This window comes from Bactrocera tryoni, unplaced genomic scaffold (assembly GCF_016617805.1).
Source record: "Bactrocera tryoni isolate S06 unplaced genomic scaffold, CSIRO_BtryS06_freeze2 scaffold_25, whole genome shotgun sequence".
NCBI lineage: Eukaryota > Metazoa > Arthropoda > Insecta > Diptera > Tephritidae > Bactrocera > Bactrocera tryoni.
The window spans coordinates 12,199,931-12,220,557 of NW_024395977.1; the positions used below are offsets into that span (position 1 = coordinate 12,199,931).

Genomic DNA, 20,627 nt, shown 5'->3' on the forward strand with positions numbered 1-20,627 from the left:
GGAGTCTCTCTCCCACCACGAATCCCACACCAAACTTGCGCTCCTTTATATGGCCACTGTAGTAAATGTCACAAGGACCTACTCGTCTCTGTCCTTGTCCCGTCCATCGCATTTCTTGGACGGCGGTGATGTCAGCCTTTATTTTCACGAGGACATCAACCAGCTGGGCAGCGGATGTAAATGATAAAGAAAAACCTCACACCTTTATCGAGAAGTCACTAAAATTTTTAGTTGTTAACTTAAAATTTAATTAACAATATGGTAAAACATATATTTGCAGATATTATTGCCACATCAAAATATCAATATTTTCCAGCAAATCCTGAAAATTCCACTCATTTATATCCAACGTTTGATTTAAAAACTTTTTTTTAATTCAATGTACCTAAAATTTTCAATTAAAAAATTAAAGTTTGAAAAATCGTTTGAGGCATAAGCCTTCTTATACAAAATATACATGGACCTAATTTTTATGATGAAGTTGGCAAGGGGGGTCCACTTGACGTGATCTTGCTCATTAAAGATGTCAAAGAAATTATTAGAAATATTGAATCGACTTTTCAACAAAAAACAAAACAGTAAATTCATAATATGATGAAACTCATAAGAAAGTAAAATAACAAACTTTATAGGAAAACAGACTTACGGACAATCTGAGGCCTGAAAGGTCATAGAAGACATCTTTGGTCACATCGTCCTTCTCTTTCGTCGGAGTGTTAAAGAACTTCGCTGTGATACGAATTATGGCTAGACCTTCATTCACCAGGGGGAATGATAGTACTTGGCGACGGAGTCTCTCTCACACTACGAATCCTACACTGAATTTGCGCTCCTTTATATGAACACTGTAGTAAATGCCACAAGGACCTACTGGTCCTTGCCCGTCCATCACATTTCTTGTTAGGCGGTGATGTCAGCCTTTATTTTCTCGAGGACATCAACCAGCTGGGCAGCGGCACCTTCCCACTTAAGGGACCGGACATTCCAGATGCATGCCCTTATATCGTAATCCTTAATTCATTTGCTACGGTCGTCATCAAAATGGGGACTCACACCCGAGGTTGTCGATTAGTTTTCATTGGTAGAGCTTTTTAACGTGGCGGGTCTGTAACCTAAAGCATAACCCTGTGGAGGAGATGTTTCGCCTTCTCACTTTAGCTCGCCTTCAAAACGGATGTTCTTTGGCTTCTCAGAGGATACTTGGCCCATGAGCGGATGTCGTGAGCTGTTTGAGCCATATGTAAAAAGGAACGTTCTGGCCACTCCCAAGTGAATGGCAATCAGAGAACTTTCCTCATTTTGCTTGAACTCACTCACCATTTCATGAGTAAAATTCGGTGTCTTTGGCGCATTTAGTTATTCATTTAACGCGCTATTTGTAGTTTGTAACCTTATGTGGGGAGTTTGTGGGGTTACCATCCAATTTCATCTATTTTTGTGAATGATTTAGGATATGTATATTAAACCTACCTTCTAGGACCACGCGCATTTTTTTTTAATTTTTAATGCGGAATTTGCTACTACAATCTACTGTACTCAATTACGGTTCTCCATCTTAATTTATTCCTTAGTTATGGCCTTGTATAACTTTACGTTAAATGACATTGATAGGGTGTGGCAGTGGTTCGATTAGGGTCATCTACGAGCTCGTCCTCCATTTTTTTGCCACGGAACACAGAACAACGTAGACGTGAACAAAACTACTACACATGTTGTAAGAGAATAACAAAAACATATTTCATATAAGTATTGCTAAATTTTCCAGAGCACCAAGCTAAGTTTATTTTAGCCACACTTATATCTAATAGGTATACATATACATATTGACCGACATATAACATATAAAGCCAACCGGATGTTTGTATCTTTTACACAACGGTCGGTAAATTCAGCGCCCACAATGAAACATCTCCAAATGCGTTGAGGCTGCTCGACTTCACTGGGGCCCGAAATATGGCTATCTGTAGTACTACATTCCGGCACAAGAAAATTCATCAAGCTACCTTTCTGTCCCCGGATCAAAAGCCAGAAGACACGTCTCCATTATCTTTTATGTGATTACGCTCTGAGGTCTTAGCATTGATTCGGACCTCTAACTTGTTGCAGACAATATACCCACTCGCCTCTATGCAGCAAAAAAAAAAATGCACGTCAACAAGCACAAAGAAGGTTTGACGTCGAGAAGCTGCAATCACAACAGACAGCTGGTCAAAATATGAGCTACTTTAATGATATTGAAAGACCGTATTTTTGGTTGTGCACAAAATTTATAAAATCGGTTAAAAACTTGCCCTAACCACCAAATAATTAATATCAGTTTGTTCAAACATCCGCTTGCCTTTACTCCTTATATGTATCTTGGTGATGGTGTGTGAGGTACCTTAATGAAGAGATCATTTTTCTGTTTATAATCTTTAGTAATGCCGCAAACAATTAAAATCATAGTCAATACTATTTTTATCCTCTATATATGTAATATAATATTTTCAAACTTCTGGTTGCCTTTATATGGTGTACCAAATATCGGTATGTTATTTGTAACATACTTTAACAAAATTAAGGTAACGTGTAACTCTGGATACACTGTAGTTTAATGCCGAAATTTTAAGAAATTGGTGTAGCTCCCAAATAACTACATACATATTTCTGTGAGCAAAAAATAATAAGACTCTGTCTATAATTTTAAAATTAAATTAACTTTAAAATAAAAATGCTCTTGCAACCAGTTGCTACAGAGTATTATAGTTTTGTTCAGCTAACGGTTGTACGAATCACCTAAAACTAATCGAGGTGGATGACGAGAAAAGTCGAAATCCGGTTGACTGTCTGTCCGTCCGTCCGTCCGTGTAAGCTGTCACTTGAGTATCATCGATGAAACTTGGTATACAGGTTCCTTAGTACAAAAAAAAAATCGAGTTCGTAGATGGGCGTAATTGGACTACTGCCACGCCCAAAAATAGTCATTAACCGAAAACCTATTAAGTCCCATAACTTAGCACTTAATTAAGATATAAAACTCATATTTCGCACAGGGGTTCGCAGTAGCCACACAAGCTGCGGAAAAAAAATTTTAAAAAGTGGGCGTGGCCCCGCCCTCCTATAAGTTTAATGTAAACCACTAAAGCCACAACAACCATATTCACTCGATACGAATATGATAAGTACTTCTACCTATATTGTGAAAATGGATGAAATGGCATGAAACACCGTTCACTCCGCATATAACCGTACTATTCAAAATTACTAAAAGGGCGATAAATCAATAACTAAATGCGCCATGCAAAAATTTTCCTTCGGGATGGTATGACAAGGCTTTATAGGGGCCGATGTAAAAATTGGACGATGGGCGAGGTGAAATTCCATATCTCTGGACCCGATTTAATGTTGTGAAAATGAGCGTAATCGGATAATAACTACGCCTACTTTCCACACAGAACAATTTTAAATTCCACTAAATTCTTTTACTTTCCAGTACACAAACCAAGAAGCAGTTAGTATAACGGGATTAAACTTTGCCCGAATAATGCCTTTAGTGTATGACACGTTATGATCAAAAGGTACCGAATATTTTGATCCCAGTACCTATAGTTGGCTTTTGATCGAAAGTATCGTTCAATGTGTGATTTATATAACTGAAATTTACGGATAAACCTTCTCTGATAATGCTATGTCTGTATGTCAAAAATTAGTTTATAAAACATTTTCGAACTTCAGGGTGACTTTGTGCCATATGTACATATATATCGGCCAATAGGTGAGTTATCCCAATGAAAATAAGAAAGCGTGTTTACACCATAAAGTATTTCCCTGGCTTCGTACGATGTCTAAGACCCAAACGATGGCTAAGAGTTCCCTTTTGTTTACCTCTCTATCCTTTAACGTTCTCGAAATCATTGTTATGGGTCTGTTTCCTTGAGATAGCCTATGGCAATCGAGGAAGCATCAGTAGTTAAATCAAATGGTTTTGAATAGGATATTCCTGAGTTTGTCCAACCAAGACTTCCGAATTTTGTCGAAGGACACAGAGATATTTTTCGAACGGAATTTGCTGATCCTTCGCTTTCGCCTTTTTATACGTTTTGTTAAAGGTTGTAAAGTATCTATAGTACTTGCAAGACATATGAATGATCTTAATTCAAACAAGTAGCTTTTTTGCCCGAAATCTCTAATAGCCTTAACATTATTTAAGCTAGTTATTGTACCCTATTCTGTCACGACAAAGCCCAAGAACTCTACACTTGTCTTAAAAAAAACTAAGTTTTTCATTGGGCGCTCTTATATTGGCGTCGTAAAAGCTCTTAAACACTTGACCGACATAGCTAGTTTTCCCGATCATATTTCGTATAATATAATCTGGGACACGCTGAAAGATGCCTCTAGCACCAAAAGGTAAACGGCAGAATTCATACTTTTCTACGTTTACTGAAAAATATGTTTTCTCTCTACCTTTTTCTGCTAAAATAATTTGATGATGCCTGGACTTTAAGTCAAGAGTAATGAAATATTTGATCTTTCCAAGGTTTATAATATCGTACTGATTCTCGGCATTAGGTATTTATCCGCGATAATCTTGGAATTTAACTTCCTGAAATCCTCCACCAACCCCATGTGGGGTTGTTATAAAAAGACCTAAACGGCGGAATAATGCAATTTTTAGTAAGTTCTTGATTTACAAAATCAGCGGCTCTCTTGAAGAATGGGTACATCTTAGAGTAAACAGGTTCATTGTACCTTGTGCGGATGGTGGCGACCACATTGGTGCTGAACGGAAGTAATTTATTCGCGTCGGTAAACGCCTTCACATGCCTTGTCATCATGTGTGGAAAGTCCGTGCGAACATTAAGTGGAACTTCGATGTCTTCAATTTTGTTGAAACTAACTCGAGCACATTTGGGAAACTTCAAAGCTTCAGATCCACCATTAAAGTGAATCAATTCTGACATAAGATCAATAGTTGTTCATGCCTGTGTCAGTAGGTCGAGTCCAATTATGCCATCAAAAGTCGTGAGTGCGGGTAAGTGGAAAATGGGTTACTGATGTCAAACATATAGATGACGGTTTTGTTTTCGATTTTTATTAAAGCCGTGAATTGATTTGAGTACAAACAAATTTTGTACGGAGACAGAGCCTAGAAGACCTTCGTTTGGTTTTATGTAACATTTAGACGCTCCAGTTTAGATTAAAAACCTCATTGATCTCCTGCTACTATCCGCTGTACCATAAGCGGCTTGATCACATTGCCTTTCGTACTAAGAAGCTTTGTTGTTCCTTGTGTCAATTGGTTTACTCTCTGGTGTCTGAAATCAGACATTATTTGAGAATTTACAGACCTCTTGTTTACATTTTCTGGTTGATTTTCATCAAAGGGTTTTGTTATAGGTGAACTTAAGTTGCGCCAAACTTTATTTTGAACTATCTGTCGCTGAAAACTGGTATTTTGACGGAGCCTAGAGAACGGGTCCATTTCCATTTTTGGCCATATTGTAAGGTACGATTTGCTTGTTCCCTAGTAAAATATGGGGTTTCCTGTCCTTTACTGAATTCCGGATTGCATTTGGTTAAATTTTTTTTTGACCATATTGTAAGGTACGATTTGCTTGTTCCCTAGTAAAATAGGGGGTTTTCCTGTGCTTTACTGAATTCCAGATTGCATTTGATTAAATTGGTTTTGAGATTGTCTCAGATTTTCTCCCCTTCTTACTTTGCATGCTGAGCCTCAAATTCGTGCCTAACGTGATTTGTTTCATATTCTTGCGCCATTAAGAGCCGAAGGCAAATTCCTGGGTTGCGCGCCAAAGAGAACAGCTCCTTAGTCCTGAGGTGAATACGCGCAAGGCATCGGCCTGCTCAAGAAGATGTAATGGTCGCTTGTCCGAATATGTGAAAACTAGATGGCTAACGATAGCGTCAAAATTAAGGACTATGTTGAAAGATGGTAAAACTGCATCAGCCGATCCCCTTGTCATGTTACGAATTATCAGGACAGTTTAGTAATGCTTTGAGCTGCCTCGTGGGCTTTAAAAATATCACATGCAGTTGCCTAGCTACAACTTCAAGCGCCCGGGGCCAAAGATGTTCTGCCGCCCCCTTTATCTACCTACCTACAAGTTTCATGAGGTGGTTCGAACAAAAGTGAATTTTTACAAAATATCTTCGATATTAAGTATATAAAATTTAGGAACTAGAAGCCACGCAAATTCTGAAGTTCCAAAATTCTTACAATACGGTTTTTGAGGAAATTGATAGTAAATTTACAAGACATCTTATTAAAAGCCATAGAAAAATCCCATTTTCGCCCTATATCTTGTACACTTTTGACACAATTTGCAGGAATTTTTGCCCGAATTGGAGTTTTTAAATACCATTTTTGAAAATTTGGAGAAATAAAAGTATTTGTTACATTTAAAGCATAGGGTTACTGTGAGAGTGACACGTCTCGACGACGGAGTAAAAATAAAGATACTGTTTATTTTGTCACTCCTAAGTCGCAATGTGTCGCTCTCACAGTTTGCCCTATGCTTCAACTGTGACATATCCGTTGGTTTCTCAAAATATGTTCGGTTAAAGAACTATGGAATTGTTTTGTATGTACACGAGGCTTGTTATAAATGTTTCTTGAAAATTAAATTAAATTACAATGATATGATATGTGATTTTGCAGCGATCGAAGCTAGAAAAGTGCATCTTTAAGTTCTGTCACTATTTTTAAGAAAGATATAAGCCCAAAGATATAAGACAATTTCAAAGACTGAAGAGTATTCGAGTAAAAATTTATATTTTTCATTGTTATTCAGATAATTACATTGTGAGTGTACAACTCTTTATCTCTCATAATAAATTTTGTAAAAAATTTGTTGAAGTATTTTTCTGAATATTAAAAAACAGCGAAGAGCGTTTTGCCGCCCACAAGACGTTGCGCCCGGGTCGACGGGCTCCTTTAAAATGCTCGTGCTATATTGTAGATATTTTTTCACGATCCATTTGTTTAAATAATAATATTTTACATAATCTTTTGTTAAATAATTGAAATTTTTCATGTGTTCTTCACGCTGAAATATTCACCTTTAATAATCTGCAAAAAATTCTTTGTTCTTTCATGCCATTCCAAAGACATAGAATTTTTTGTCCCCCTACCGCTTTTAAAACGTATGGCACATCTATCGCTGCGCAATGCGTTTATGCTTTTCTTGCGGCACAGATGTCGGGAGCTTGCGAGCGCACTGCGCAACGATGGTCATGTTTTAAAAGCGAATATTTTCCGCGTTGTGTCACATACTTTCCAGTTTTTTTTTTAGCGTGAAGAACACGTGAATATTTCAATTGTTTCACAAAAAATTATGTAAAGTATTATTATTTAAACAAATAGATCGTGAAAAGTATCTAAGAAATGGTTTTGTAAAAATTGGCCGGCTAACAACGGCAAGGTTTATCTTCTATCCATTTTCATTGAGTTCCAAACTCGCATAGTTGCCGTGTGTCTCGTACAAATTTAAATCTGATTAAGTGCGCAGTTAAACGGTTAGACTCTTCATTTTAAAATGATGTTAGTATAGTTTCCGATGACGCGAATCAAACAAAGGTCGTCATTTAATGTATGCTAAACTTGTTTGCATCAGTACTTCCCTAGATTGATTCTTTGCATCTTGCATATACTATACATATAAAATGTACGCTTATGCCGAACTTAGCCCTTACTTACTTAATATAATATGTGTTTAATATAAAAATATTTTCCAAATAAATGCTTTGATCCTTACAAGTTGTAAGAGTTTAAAATGTTCGGTTGCTCCCGAAATCAGCCCGTCCTTACTTATTTAATAAACAGTTTTGCAACACCTAAAAGTATTTCCCCACCTTTGATCTTTTCAAATTTCGAGAATATAAAAGGTTTTGCGTATTCTCAAAGGAGTGGCGAGCTAAATAAAATCGTATTACGGTGATTGCTTTACAAATATATGAAATCTTTTAGCTTTTCAATAAACTTAAGAACTTATTTTGAAAATGTTTTAATCGCAATATGTTACTATTGATCAATGGCCGAACGCTTGATGGCTTGTGCGAAAGCAAATACTTTTACTTTATTAAACATGTATTATCATTTAATTTTTAAAACAGCCTGAACTTTTAATAGATCTAATGGCATACGTGGCCTACAAATGTGCAGTGTATAATTTAATAATGTTAAATATTGTATAACATCCACCTTATTGCATAAATTCATTTAGTTGCGTATATATGATTAATACTCTACATCAGTGGTTCCCAAACTTATTTTGTCTACTGCCCACTTTGAGAATAAATATTTTTTTAGCGTCCCCATTTTTTCACCTATTTAAAAACCACTATAACTTCAAATTAATTATTGTCACCTATATATGTATATTAACGGAGAATTCTAAACGAAACTTTTACTATAACCCGCAACATGAAACCTGAGCGCAGTAGGTAACATACAACGGCGCTTAGGTCTCAAGTTAACTCTTACGGTCTCCACCTGCCAATAAGAATGATTATTGAAACACAACTTTATAGTATTAAAACAGAGAATCTTTTATTAAAAATAAAACTGAAACAATCGATCCTTATATCCGTATAAAAACTAATGTGAAGGATGAATCTGATGCTGTTTAATACGTTTGTTAATATCAGGTTCTAATTTACTCAGGAACAGTCGCAAGTCGCCACGTTCGGTAAGAAGCAAACGATTTCTCTTTTTAGTAAGCAGTGTTGTCACAACACTAAATCCACGTTCACATAAATATGACGATGGGAATGCTATCGATAATCGTTGAACGATTGACCACAATCCAGGGTACAATTGCGGGATCGGTTTTTGTAGCCAAAATTCTTGGTAACCATTTTTGAACTTGATTTTTATTTCCTCGTTTGTTGTCAATTCTATAAGTTCTTCTTCCAGCTGAGGTGACATTGCTGTGTTGACATTTGAATACGGATCCAACACCCAGTCTGGTATTTCCAAGTTCAAAATGTCCTGGTATCGTTCGGTAAAGTCAAAGTGGAGGTTTTCCAAATGTTGGCAGTAGGCAAACAATTCGTCGTTACTGCATGATACTGATAAATTCGGAAAATTGTGAAACTCACGTCTGCCCAGATTCTTTTTGTGTAGAAGCAGTTTGGCTGCGAAAGCTGCAACGACGTTTTTTGTTTTAATTAAATTTAGTTTATCGCCCTGCAGTTGGAGATTCATGTCGTTGAACAATTTATACATGTCTGTCATGTAAGCTATATCATTCTTTGATGTTATGAGCTTGTCTTGCAATTCTGTATCTTTAGTTTCCAAGAACTCTGTAACAGAGTCAAACAGGTTGTAAAATTGAGACAGACAATTGCCTCTTGATAGCCAACGAACATCAGTATGAAACAACAAACGATTGAAATCCTCGTCATTAGTAACACAAAGCTGATGAAATAATCTATCATTCAAAGAGCTGTGCGGATTTTATTGACTGCTTTGATGACATATTGCAGTGATTGAAATAGTTTTTCACTTAAGTTTCTAGCAACTAAATGTTGTCTATGAATAACGCAATGTACATCAAGGACATCTGGAATTTTATTTTTTAAGTACGCTATGAAGCCTTTATGGCACCCTGTTATAGCCGGAGCGCCATCCGTAGCAACTGAAATCATGTTGTTTTTCAAAGGAATTTCTTTCTCATCGCAAAACTTTTCCAATATATTGAATATGGTTTCGCCTTTTGTATCGGTCTTTAAATTTCTAGTAAATAATAGTTCTTCACATATTTTCTCATCTTTAATAAAACTCACGTAAGACAACAACAATGCTTCATTAGTAGGTAAAGTGGACTCATCCAGCTGAATTGAAAATTGACTTGACCTCAGGTGATCCCACAATGATTCTTCAATGTTTTCAGCCATTTCATCAATTCGTCTTTCCACAGAATTATTACTCAAAGGAATTTTTCGGATAATCGGTTTGACAACTTTTTTCCCATTTTTTTTCTGAACCATCAACATCTGAAGAATATCGTGTCAAAGTTTTAGGTCATTCGGAGAAAAACTAACGAAGTTACAGCAGGTTGAATAACGGTACCTCTAACTTAGGTTTGCGCGCCTTCCAGCTACCTGCGCTGAGTGTACAAAACTTTGAATTGATTTTCCCAAATATGTCATTTTTGAAGTCGGTGACCAGCCTACAGAAAAAACTACTGCCTCGATCGTTTTGAAATTTTGAACAAATATTCTACATATATATAGCTCTCGAATGACGTCGAGTTTTTTAATTACTAACAATTTTACAATAACAAATATGTCATTTTGGCTTGAAAATGGTACCAAAAATTGAAAAATTGAAAAATTAAAAACAAAAACTCGACGTCAATTGAAAGATAAACTAATAAACTAAAGAAAGCATTTTGATTTTTTGGTTTCAGATAATCTAGTGATGCTGTAGGTTGGTCACCGCACAAAAACTTTTTTTCGAGGTGCCTGCAGAGATCGACGATATATCCGTTATTCCTCGTATTTTTCGAAAAAACTTTTTTTTAAGTATCCTTCAAATGTTGTACTTTCATATAATAATAAGTAAAATAAACCTACAGCAATAATTTTTTCGAAAAAAATTCATGAAAAAAGGTCTTTTTTCGACGAAACAAACCTTACCCTTAGTTGATGTTCACAAGTTGTTGTTGAGAGTCGAGAGCTCATGCAGTAGTTGCATCCTAGCTAAATAAAATTACAAATCACCCCCCAGGCCTCTACACAACGCCCCCATTTTCTTTCTGGGTCTCTTACCGCCCCCTTGACACCTGCAGCGCCCAAAAGGGGGCGTTATCGCCCACTTTGGGAAAGACTGCTCTACATGGATGTGTATTAGAAAAGTTGTAGCATTACATTAACATTACATAAATTGTTAAATTTGATAGAATATCTAAATATTTACTTACGTCCGGAGTGAATCCATAATATTGCATCAATGGATGATAACTAACGAATTCATACATTGTGCCTGAAGAAGGAAGAAAATATCCTTGTATACAGTATTTAACGCCGTAAGGTATGTTTTGCACATTTCCTACTGGATGATCAAAAGTTCTATAAATAATTTGTTCATCCCTGAGTGTTTGGACAAATGTATTTGCTTGTCGTAATTTCTCATCTGTTTCATCTTGAAAGTTTAAAGTATTGATTCTAGACGACTGCAGCTAAAAATAATAAAAAAAAATTTCTTATAATCCGAGGAATAAGTTGAAAATGAAAAAAATGTGTTTACATGCATTACTCCTTTCTTTTTAATTATTACCTGAGTAATAAGTCGTTTTTAATTATTAGCCGTGCAATGTTACCGTTTCTTTCTTAAAATTGATATAATTAAGCTGTTAAACAAGCCAGTTGTGGTACTTTCCGCTGTGAATTTTAGGGGGGGTATTTTGCAAAATTTTCTTTATATATTTTTTATTTAAATAAAATAATGTATAAAATTACTTCATTTATTACATTTTGTACATAGTTTCATATTTTCGCATTATATTACATTATTATGAAACAACAGGAGTATTATTCATATTATTAACCTAGTGCTCGTTCTTGTATAGTACACGTTGCTAAGCGTTGATTGTGAGTATTCCGCTGATTTGCACACAAAATATGACATATTCATGTATATACATATTTTCGATCAGAAACTGCACGTTTTCTTGGGGAAGCAGAAAATACTGTTCAATTATGAGGGGAAGATGAGCCAATTTGCGATGCTAAGCAATATTTTTAAATAAATTTTTAAGTATTTTGCCATTATTAATCTTCAATCGATGAATGATACGATTAGTTGAAAAAAGTTTCAACTGGTGGCGTTTTTTATCAAACGGTTGTTTTTGGGTACCCAGAGAAACATGGTCTGAGACCGGAAATCGTGAGCTGCTCGAGCTTTATGTAAAAGTGTCGTTTCTGGACACTCCCATGTGAGTTGCGCAATAGTGCTATAGTATGGTATACTCGGGAATAAGTTTCCATACAGTATAGTATAACGTTGGGTTAATTAACACAATATTACAACTTCACTTAATTAAGATATCTTACATAATGACATATATTTTCTGTTTAAAGCCGTATATAAATTCTTATATCAGGTATATGGGGCTAGGGGTAGAATCCATTTTCCTGTTTAGCCATAATTTTACACTGTTATAAGAAAAATGCACTCTCTGAACTTCAATTATACATATATCTCAGAGATTAACCGATATATGCGGTATAAAGTCAATACGACATAAAGAAAAGAAATTTATTTATACGAAATTTAGTAAAAACTTTTCCACAACTTCCTGTATCCGTTGCTAGTGGAGAGTGCAGTTTCTCAAATTGAAACTTCTCAAACCCTACCAATTTTGGCAATATTTTTGGGTCGGCTTTAGAATACCATCCCAGGATTTTGGGAATCATATGGGTATGGTCGGATGGAGGAGGTTCTCTAGATCAAGAAAATATATAGTTATAGCTGCAAGAAATCAATTATTTTCGAAATATTTGCGTTTCAATTTGAAAACTACTACTATTTGAATTACGTATTTTTGCGATTTAAAATTAATATTACACTTATATTTTGCACTTTTATATCCACTAGTACTTGACTAATTCGTTTGTACACATTTATTTTACATTATATAGTTGAAAAATAGTGTTAATTCAATATTTAACTTATTGTTCAAATCCATTTACTTAACAATAACGAAAGAGGTACAAACTGTCAAATAATCAGTATTACCATACAAATATATTTGAACAAACTAACAAAAATTCAATAGAAATAAAGACTAACAAAAAGGAATTTAACGCGAAAAAACCTTGTCACACCCCGGTATTGGATGACCAGGATTATTTTTTTGAAGCGGGGCCGAAGGCCGCCAACACAAACAGGAGTTTTACGCGAAAAAAATGTACAGACCCCGGTGTTGGACCGACCCGGGTTATTTTTTGAAGCGCGGACGAAGGCCGACATTACAAAAAGGAATTTTACGCGAAAAACACTTGAGACACCACCGTGTTGGACCGACCAGGGTTATTTTTTTGAAGCCGGAGGCCGCCAACGCAAAAAATAATTTTACGCAAAAAAAAACTTGACACACCCTATTGACGGGTAACAAAAAGATTTTTTCTGATAGACAATTGCAAAAATCCTTTTCTTGGGAATAATCTATATTCTTTATTTCTTCTAGTGCATTTATAAAATATGTTGATAAGGTAACACTGATTATTTGATAGACTGCAACCCTTTAGTTGTTGTCAAATAAATAGATTTGAACAATAAGTTTAATATTGATATAAAACTATTTTTGTACTATATAATATAAAAAAATGTATACAAACGATTAAATGAAGTGTTAGTGAACATAAAAATTAAAAATATAAGTGTAAAAATAATTTTAAAATACGTAATTCAAATAGTAGTAATTTTCAACTTTTAACGCAAATATCTCGAAAACTGTAAGTTTGCTGCGGCTGAAACTATATACATTCTTGATCTGGAGAACCCCCTCTATCCGACCATACCCATTTTAATCCCGAAATCCTGGGACGGTATACTAAAGTCTCCCTTTTAATTTTTTTGTACTACTAAAAAATTATAATAATTTTCATACCCAACCTAATTTTGGTTGAAGTTTTGAAGTTCGGTATTATCGTATCAACTTAACCTATCAAAAAAAATATCGGTTCAAGTCTTGTCAAACTACACCTTTTTTTTGCATTAAGGTTATCAACTCTGTGACAGTGGAATTGAATAGAAACAAATCAGTGTTCGAATATAAGTTACTTTTCTACATACAAATACTCCGACCGATGTGATGCTCAACCCTGGAGATGTACTAACGCAAATAATAAGAAAGTCGTCCAACAATTTCAAAACAAAGTACTAAGACTAAATGTCTTCGTCTTAGTTGGTATTGTAGATGTGCTGATATAGAGCGTGATCTAGGCGTAAACTCGGTTAACACAGAAATATTAAAAATTAAAGCAGTACATAATGCAAGATTGCTATAGCATTGTAACGAACAAGTAGGTAGAAGTAGGTAGTAGTAGTTTAACTTCTAGAGATGTACCACCAAAACGACTCAAATGCCTCAAGCCCAGCGATCTTTCAAATTAGTTAATTCTTTCATAGTAGTTTTGCAATTATACATTTAAATAATACTCAAACTTTGCTTTACTTTATGTTATGGACATCAAATAGATCTGGCTGACTGGCTTGTTCTAAGGCGCAGCACATTAGTTTTGGCCCAAATATATATGTCATTCTAATATATTACGAAACTATTGTTCATTTTAAACATTATTGACCATTTCGTGAACAAAAACTGATTTGAGTTGTTTTAATTATTTATTTAGAAATTTGCAGCTGTTTAATTACTTGTCAAATCTACATTTTTAGGGTTGGCAACACCAAAAAAACATCAACTAAAAATGGTAGATGTACTTAATTCAACTAAGTGGAGTTGAAAACCGTTTAGAGTATAAGTAATAATGTTTGTTTTTTAAACAAAAGAGGCTTTGAATGGGCGCAGAATTTGGCAGTTGCTAAGGGCGCTAAATAATCTCGGGCCCTTTCATACTTCGCTTAACGGCCTTGATACATTCCACGAAACTTGGTTTTAAAGCGAAAAGCCGTAAGAATCAATTATTTCAATACAAATCTAAAATTAAGCTGTTTCACTTTTTTATGGGTTACCATATTGTTGGATATTGGAGTCTGATATTATTTTATGTATAATTTTATACACCTGTTGTGTAGGTATGTATTTTTGATTTAAATTAATGAATGGATTTGTACATAAATATGCGTACAATTTCATACTGATCCTTCCTGAAAAATAATAAAATTGCTAAATATTGGGAATGGATATGTAGTCCATTGTCGATTGGACTCGGTTGATTTCACTGGTGCACAGCCCAAATTCAACAGTATTACTCCCCCAAAAACCAATGCTTATTAACACACGAAATGATTAATTTTTTTGTTAACTAACACAAGTTGCTTCACCCAAATGCTATATACTTAACTAATAGTTATATCTAACTAATAGAAATCATATAGATAGTATTAGTAGTACTATCTATGTATCAGTATGTATGTTTCTTAGAAATTAAATTTGCGCATGATTGGCGTCATGTAGATTCAGTGGTCAGCACTTCAGGGCACAATTGTTCTGACTGATATCACACGTACACTTGCGTTTCTTCAATTTGTCGTAGCTTAGACAGCGACGAAAAAACAATCGCGTATGGCTGTTCCGCTATGAATGTATGCCCTGCGCGAAATGCTTTACACAAAGATGGCTAGTTTTGTTCTCATTAAAGGTGGGTTACCAGCTCTCAAGAAAAGCAAAAACTTCATATAAAAAACTCTTAAGAAATAATCAAGAAGTTTTCTTGTGGCAACATCCAGCTCTTAAGAAATTCAGTAAGTATATTTACTACTTTTATTTTATAATTTGTGAATAGGCAACACTGGTTTTGCGAAGAAACATAACAGCTTCTATATATTTCTGACGCAAATTGAGTGGGAAGAAGAAGTAGGTTTGTGGTTTTATTTGAATTTTTTATGTTATTTTGTTTAACCCTTGGAAATGGAAGATTTAATACCTGTAGCAAAGCGGCGAAAGAGAAAAAAAAATTTCACAGCAGGTGAAAAACGACAACTAATTAAAGAAGTGGAGGAGTGGCCCCGAATATGGGACATAACAAACGTTATGCATTCGAATAAAAATGCTGTGGAGCAGGTCTGGGTCCACATAAGCAATTCGGTTGGCAAAACTGGTAAGTGTATATGAATTAAAGTTTTATTTTATGAATCTCTTAACTTTATTTTATTTTTTTATGTTTATTTAGTTAGTGAGTGCAAAGCTGGATGAATTAGCTTACTGGAGAGCTATCGCTATCACGCCAAAGTGGCCCACATAAATAGAACGAATATGGTGGTGTTAAGTGTTCCGCAATATGATTAAGCAAGTGTATAATAACGTGTATGTAAATGGATGTATATAAAGTGCATGTTTTATTTTTTGTTTGTGTATTTTGCTGAATTCAACACCCACCATAAGTATTCAACCATATTTTAAAGAAGCAAGAAGATTTGGTAGCAGCAAAGAACAACTTACCATATGCGCAAGTCCTTGATAGTTTTGACGGGTTGTTGAATAAGCTTCCACGGACAGTTGGTGATGATATGTGTATGGAATTCTATAGTATGCTGTTACAGAAAGTTAATGAATTTAAATCAAAAAATTAAAACAAATATCTTTTTATACTCACTTATCTTCTGATTAGTTATGAAATAAATATATAAAATTTGGAAACATTAAACTTCTTTTTATAAAAAACATATATGTATACATGGTATCTTCTTCTGTATACATGGTATACATAAAATAAATAGTAATTATTGTTTTTATAAATAAACATAAATATTGAAAAATTCAAAGAAATGTTGCATTATTTTGCAATGGAACAGATCCAGATGTAGAATTTACATAATCTTTTCGCAAGTTTTTTAAATCGATGAAAAACCTCCCCTTCTCATTCCTTGCTTTGAGATATGGGCTCACCCAATGACAGGGTCTCCTGCGTCTTATTTTGTTATTTCCAGACTCCATGATGGTCCTGAATGTGCCACAGTTCATCAACATCATAAAATTGGACCTAAAATATAATAAATAATATAGACACTATAATTTGGTGAAATATTATATAAAATCTACTCTTCGTCTTCCATTATAGATACTAAAAAGGACCACCTGGAAATTAAATAATAATAATTAGTCATGATATTTTTAAATAAATTTAAATATACATAATGGGAAACTTACCAATTGCTCTTGCTCAAATATCTTTTCTGTTTGATTAGTTTTTCACCTGACCACCTGAAAAATAAATAATAATAATTAATCATGATATTTTAAAATAAATTTAAATATACATACATAATGGGAAACTTACCAATTGCTCTTGCTCAAATATCTTTTCTGTTTGGTTAAGGCTTTGCTTTTTTGTATACCAATTACTCTTGCCCAAATATTTTTTCTGTTTGATTAGTTTTTCACACTCTTCTTCTTCTACTTTTTAACATTTACGGTGCGATATGGAATGTCAAAATTTCTTGCTAACTACTATTTCACATAAAAGAAATAATACCGATAATTTCTTGAGCTTGAAGCTACTCTAACTTGCCCATCTACATACTTGTATTATACATTATATACTATATTTCTACCCGTTTACGTTTACCATATATCATTATTAATATATGAGCCGAATTGGTCAAGTACAATGTCTAATGGGGCATTATTGACAATTTAAAATATCGGGCAGCAACAAGAGAATGAAATTATTGTTATGTGGAGAGTCACATTTCTCTGGTTTACAATTCGAAGTTGAACAAGTAAGGAAGGGTTAAGTTCGGGTGTCACCGAACATTTTATACTCTCCCATGATAAAGTGATAATCGAGATTTCATTATCCGTCATTTACATACATATTTTTTTATTTTGCTGTACAATTAATTAAATTAGATCAATTTGTGTACTTTGAGTATTGAATTGTATTTTTATTTCCTAATGTATATATTATACAGAGAAGGCATCAGATGGAATTCAAAATAGCGTTTTACTGGAAGAAGGCGTGGTTGTCAACCGATTTCACCCATATTTCGTACATGTCATCAGGATGTTAAGAAAATATTATATACCGAATTTCATTGAAATCTGTAAAGTAGTTCCTGAGATATGGTTTTTGGTTCATAAGTGGGGGACGCCACGCCCATTTTCAATTTAAAAAAAAGCCTAGGTGTAGCTTCCTTCTGCCATTTCTTCCGTAAAATTTAGTGCGAGGCATTCTTCATGTACCTACGTCACAGTGTGAAAATAGGCAAAATTAGACAACAACCACGCCTACTTCCCATATAGCACAATTTTAAATTCCATTTGATTATTTTGCTTTCCACTACAAAAATCCGGAAGCAATTGATATAACTGGAAAAAACTTTGCACTAATAATCGCTTTAAAGTATGCCACTTAATGACCAAAAATTGCCCAAATTCACCAAAAACTGTTTTAGCCCATAGGTATCGAATATGTGGACCTATGTATATCTATAGATGATTTTTGACCGAAAATATCGGTCAATGCGGGAAATTCAGACAGAATATTTTTTTGACAACATTTACTCTGTGTATAATAAATAGGTTGAATCGGGTCAATACTTCCCTGAAACCCCATATATCTAATATAAAGACTTTCGAACTGTCGGGTGTGACTTTATACTGCATATAAGTACATCGGCTAATTTTTAAGCTATCTTTGTGAAAATTAGATAGGAGGTTTTACTCATAACAGTATATCTTAGAGCCTAAAATAGATAAAATTGGGTGAAAACTTGATCTAGCCCCCATATAATTAATATCAGGACTTTCGAACATTTGGCTTACTATCGCTGATTTAAAAGAACAAGCTTTAAATGTTATGATCGTCGTAAATAAACTCAAGTGGAAAACACGAGAACCTTTAAATATGTTTTTAGCTACTTTTGATTCTAATGAAGACATCAAGAAAATATATGAAATCAAACACATTCTTCACACCGTTGTTCTCATCGAGCCTATTAGGAATTCTAAACTTATTCCACAATGTAAAAATTGACAGGCATTTGGACACACCAAGAACTTCTGTGGCAAAAGGTCAAAGTGTGTTAAATGCGGTGGAAAGCACAAAACCATCGAGTGCCAAAAACCAAACTCAGGAAAACCAAAATGCTGTAACTATGGCGAAAGCCATCCGGCAAACTAAGAGTATGCATTGTTGCCAAAGAGTTTCAAAGCATTCATAACAAAGTCTTGAAGAAACAAAAGGTTTCCATAAATTTGTCCAGTACATCAAATAGTCCACCCATTGGTAATAAAAGTACTGTCAACAAGAAGAATCGTGTACAGAAGAGTAAGATCACTTCTTCTGAAGTACTGAAAACCAACTCAAACATGGTGAACGAAAAAAACACAAAGATGATCGAAGGCCTGCCACCTCGATCTGTGTAGCGTTTAGATAACCTCGAAAAAAAAATAAAACTAAAAGAAAATCTAAGGTATAAATGGTGCTCTCCGAGTTATGACATGGGATGCAAATGGACTATTGAAGCACCAAGAATAGCTTCAACTTATTTTATAACAATTAAGGAAGAGCTAAGTTCGGGTGTCACCGAACATTTTATACTCTCTCATGATAAAGTGATAATCGAGATTTCATTATCCGTCATTTACATATTTTTTTTTTTATTTTGCTGTAAAATTAATTAGAATAGTAGTTCCTGAGATATGGTTTTTGGTCCATAAGTGGGCGACGCCACGCCTATTTTAAATTTTTAACAAAAGCTTGGATGCAGCTTCCTTCTGCCATTTATTCCGTAAAATTTTGTGTTTCTGACGTTTTTTGTTAGTCGGTTAACGCACTTTTAGTGATTTTCAACATAACCTTTGTATGGGAGGTGGGCGTGGTTATTATCCGATTTCTTCCATTTTTGAACTGTATATGGAAATGCCTGAAGGACTCTACAGAGTTTGGTTGACACAGCTATACTAGTTTCTGAGATATGTACAAAAAACTTAGTAGAGGGCGGGGCCACGCCCACTATTCCAAAAAAATTACGTCCAAATATGCCCCTCCCTAATGCAATCCTTTGTGGCAAATTTCACTTTAATATCTTTATTTATGGCTTAGTTATGCCACTTTATAGGTTTTCGGTTTTCGTGGGCGTGGCAGTGGCTGATTTTGCCCATCTTCGAACTTAACCTTCTTATGGAGCCAAGAAATACGTGTACCAAGTTTCATCATCATATCTCAATTTTTACTCAAGTTACAGCTTGCACGGACGGACAGACAGATGCTCGGACGGACAGACAGACATCCGTATTTCAACTCTACTCGTCACCCTGATCACTTTGGCATATATAACCCTATATCTGACTCTTTTAGTTTTAGGACTTACAAACAACCGTTATGTGAACAGAACTATAATACTCTCCTTAGCAACTTTGTTGCGAGAGTATAAAAAGTGAAAATAGATGTACATATAGTATGTCTAATAACCGAAACTCATTTTACGAGACACAGGCATATAACTTTCAAAAACTACGATATCTATCATACAATCCACCCTAGTAATTGTACGAGGGGAGGCACTGCTGTTATTGTTACAAACAGCATTAAATATTATGAGGATCGAAAAATCAGTACGCACAATATTCAAACCACAACTATTACATTAAAAACAATGAACCAACCCTTGTCAATTACTGCAATATATTGCCCGCCGAGATACAAAAACCTCTTTGAAGAATATAAAGAACTTCTCAATATGCACCCACACAAATTTATTTTGGGAGGCGACTTTAACGCTAAGTATGTTTAATGGGGATCGCGCCTAACGACAGCTAAAAGACGAGACTTATTCCAGGCAGCTCAAGAAACCGGGTGTGAGTTTGTATCGACCGGAACGCCAACTTACTGACCAATGGACACAAATAAATACCAGATGTAACAGACTTCTTTATAACCAGGAAGATATCTCGAAAGTTCATAGAAATAGAAGGTGGGTTAGATCTAAG

The 20,627-nt window shown here is 34.7% G+C and overlaps 1 protein-coding gene across 1 annotated transcript in view; it reads right to left on the minus strand.

Moving 5' to 3' along the window:
- The window catches only part of LOC120780734, a 29,753-nt gene extending 13,125 nt beyond the window's left edge, over nucleotides 1-16,628 (minus strand). Inside the window, exons 1-4 of the mRNA XM_040112992.1 lie at nucleotides 16,581-16,628; nucleotides 16,288-16,294; nucleotides 16,134-16,225; nucleotides 10,929-11,186 (exon numbers count right to left, since the gene is read on the minus strand). Coding sequence (XP_039968926.1) covers nucleotides 10,929-11,186; nucleotides 16,134-16,225; nucleotides 16,288-16,294; nucleotides 16,581-16,628 — 405 coding nt within the window. The remainder of the gene's footprint in view (nucleotides 1-10,928; nucleotides 11,187-16,133; nucleotides 16,226-16,287; nucleotides 16,295-16,580) is intronic.
- Nucleotides 16,629-20,627: the final 3,999 nt, after the last annotated feature.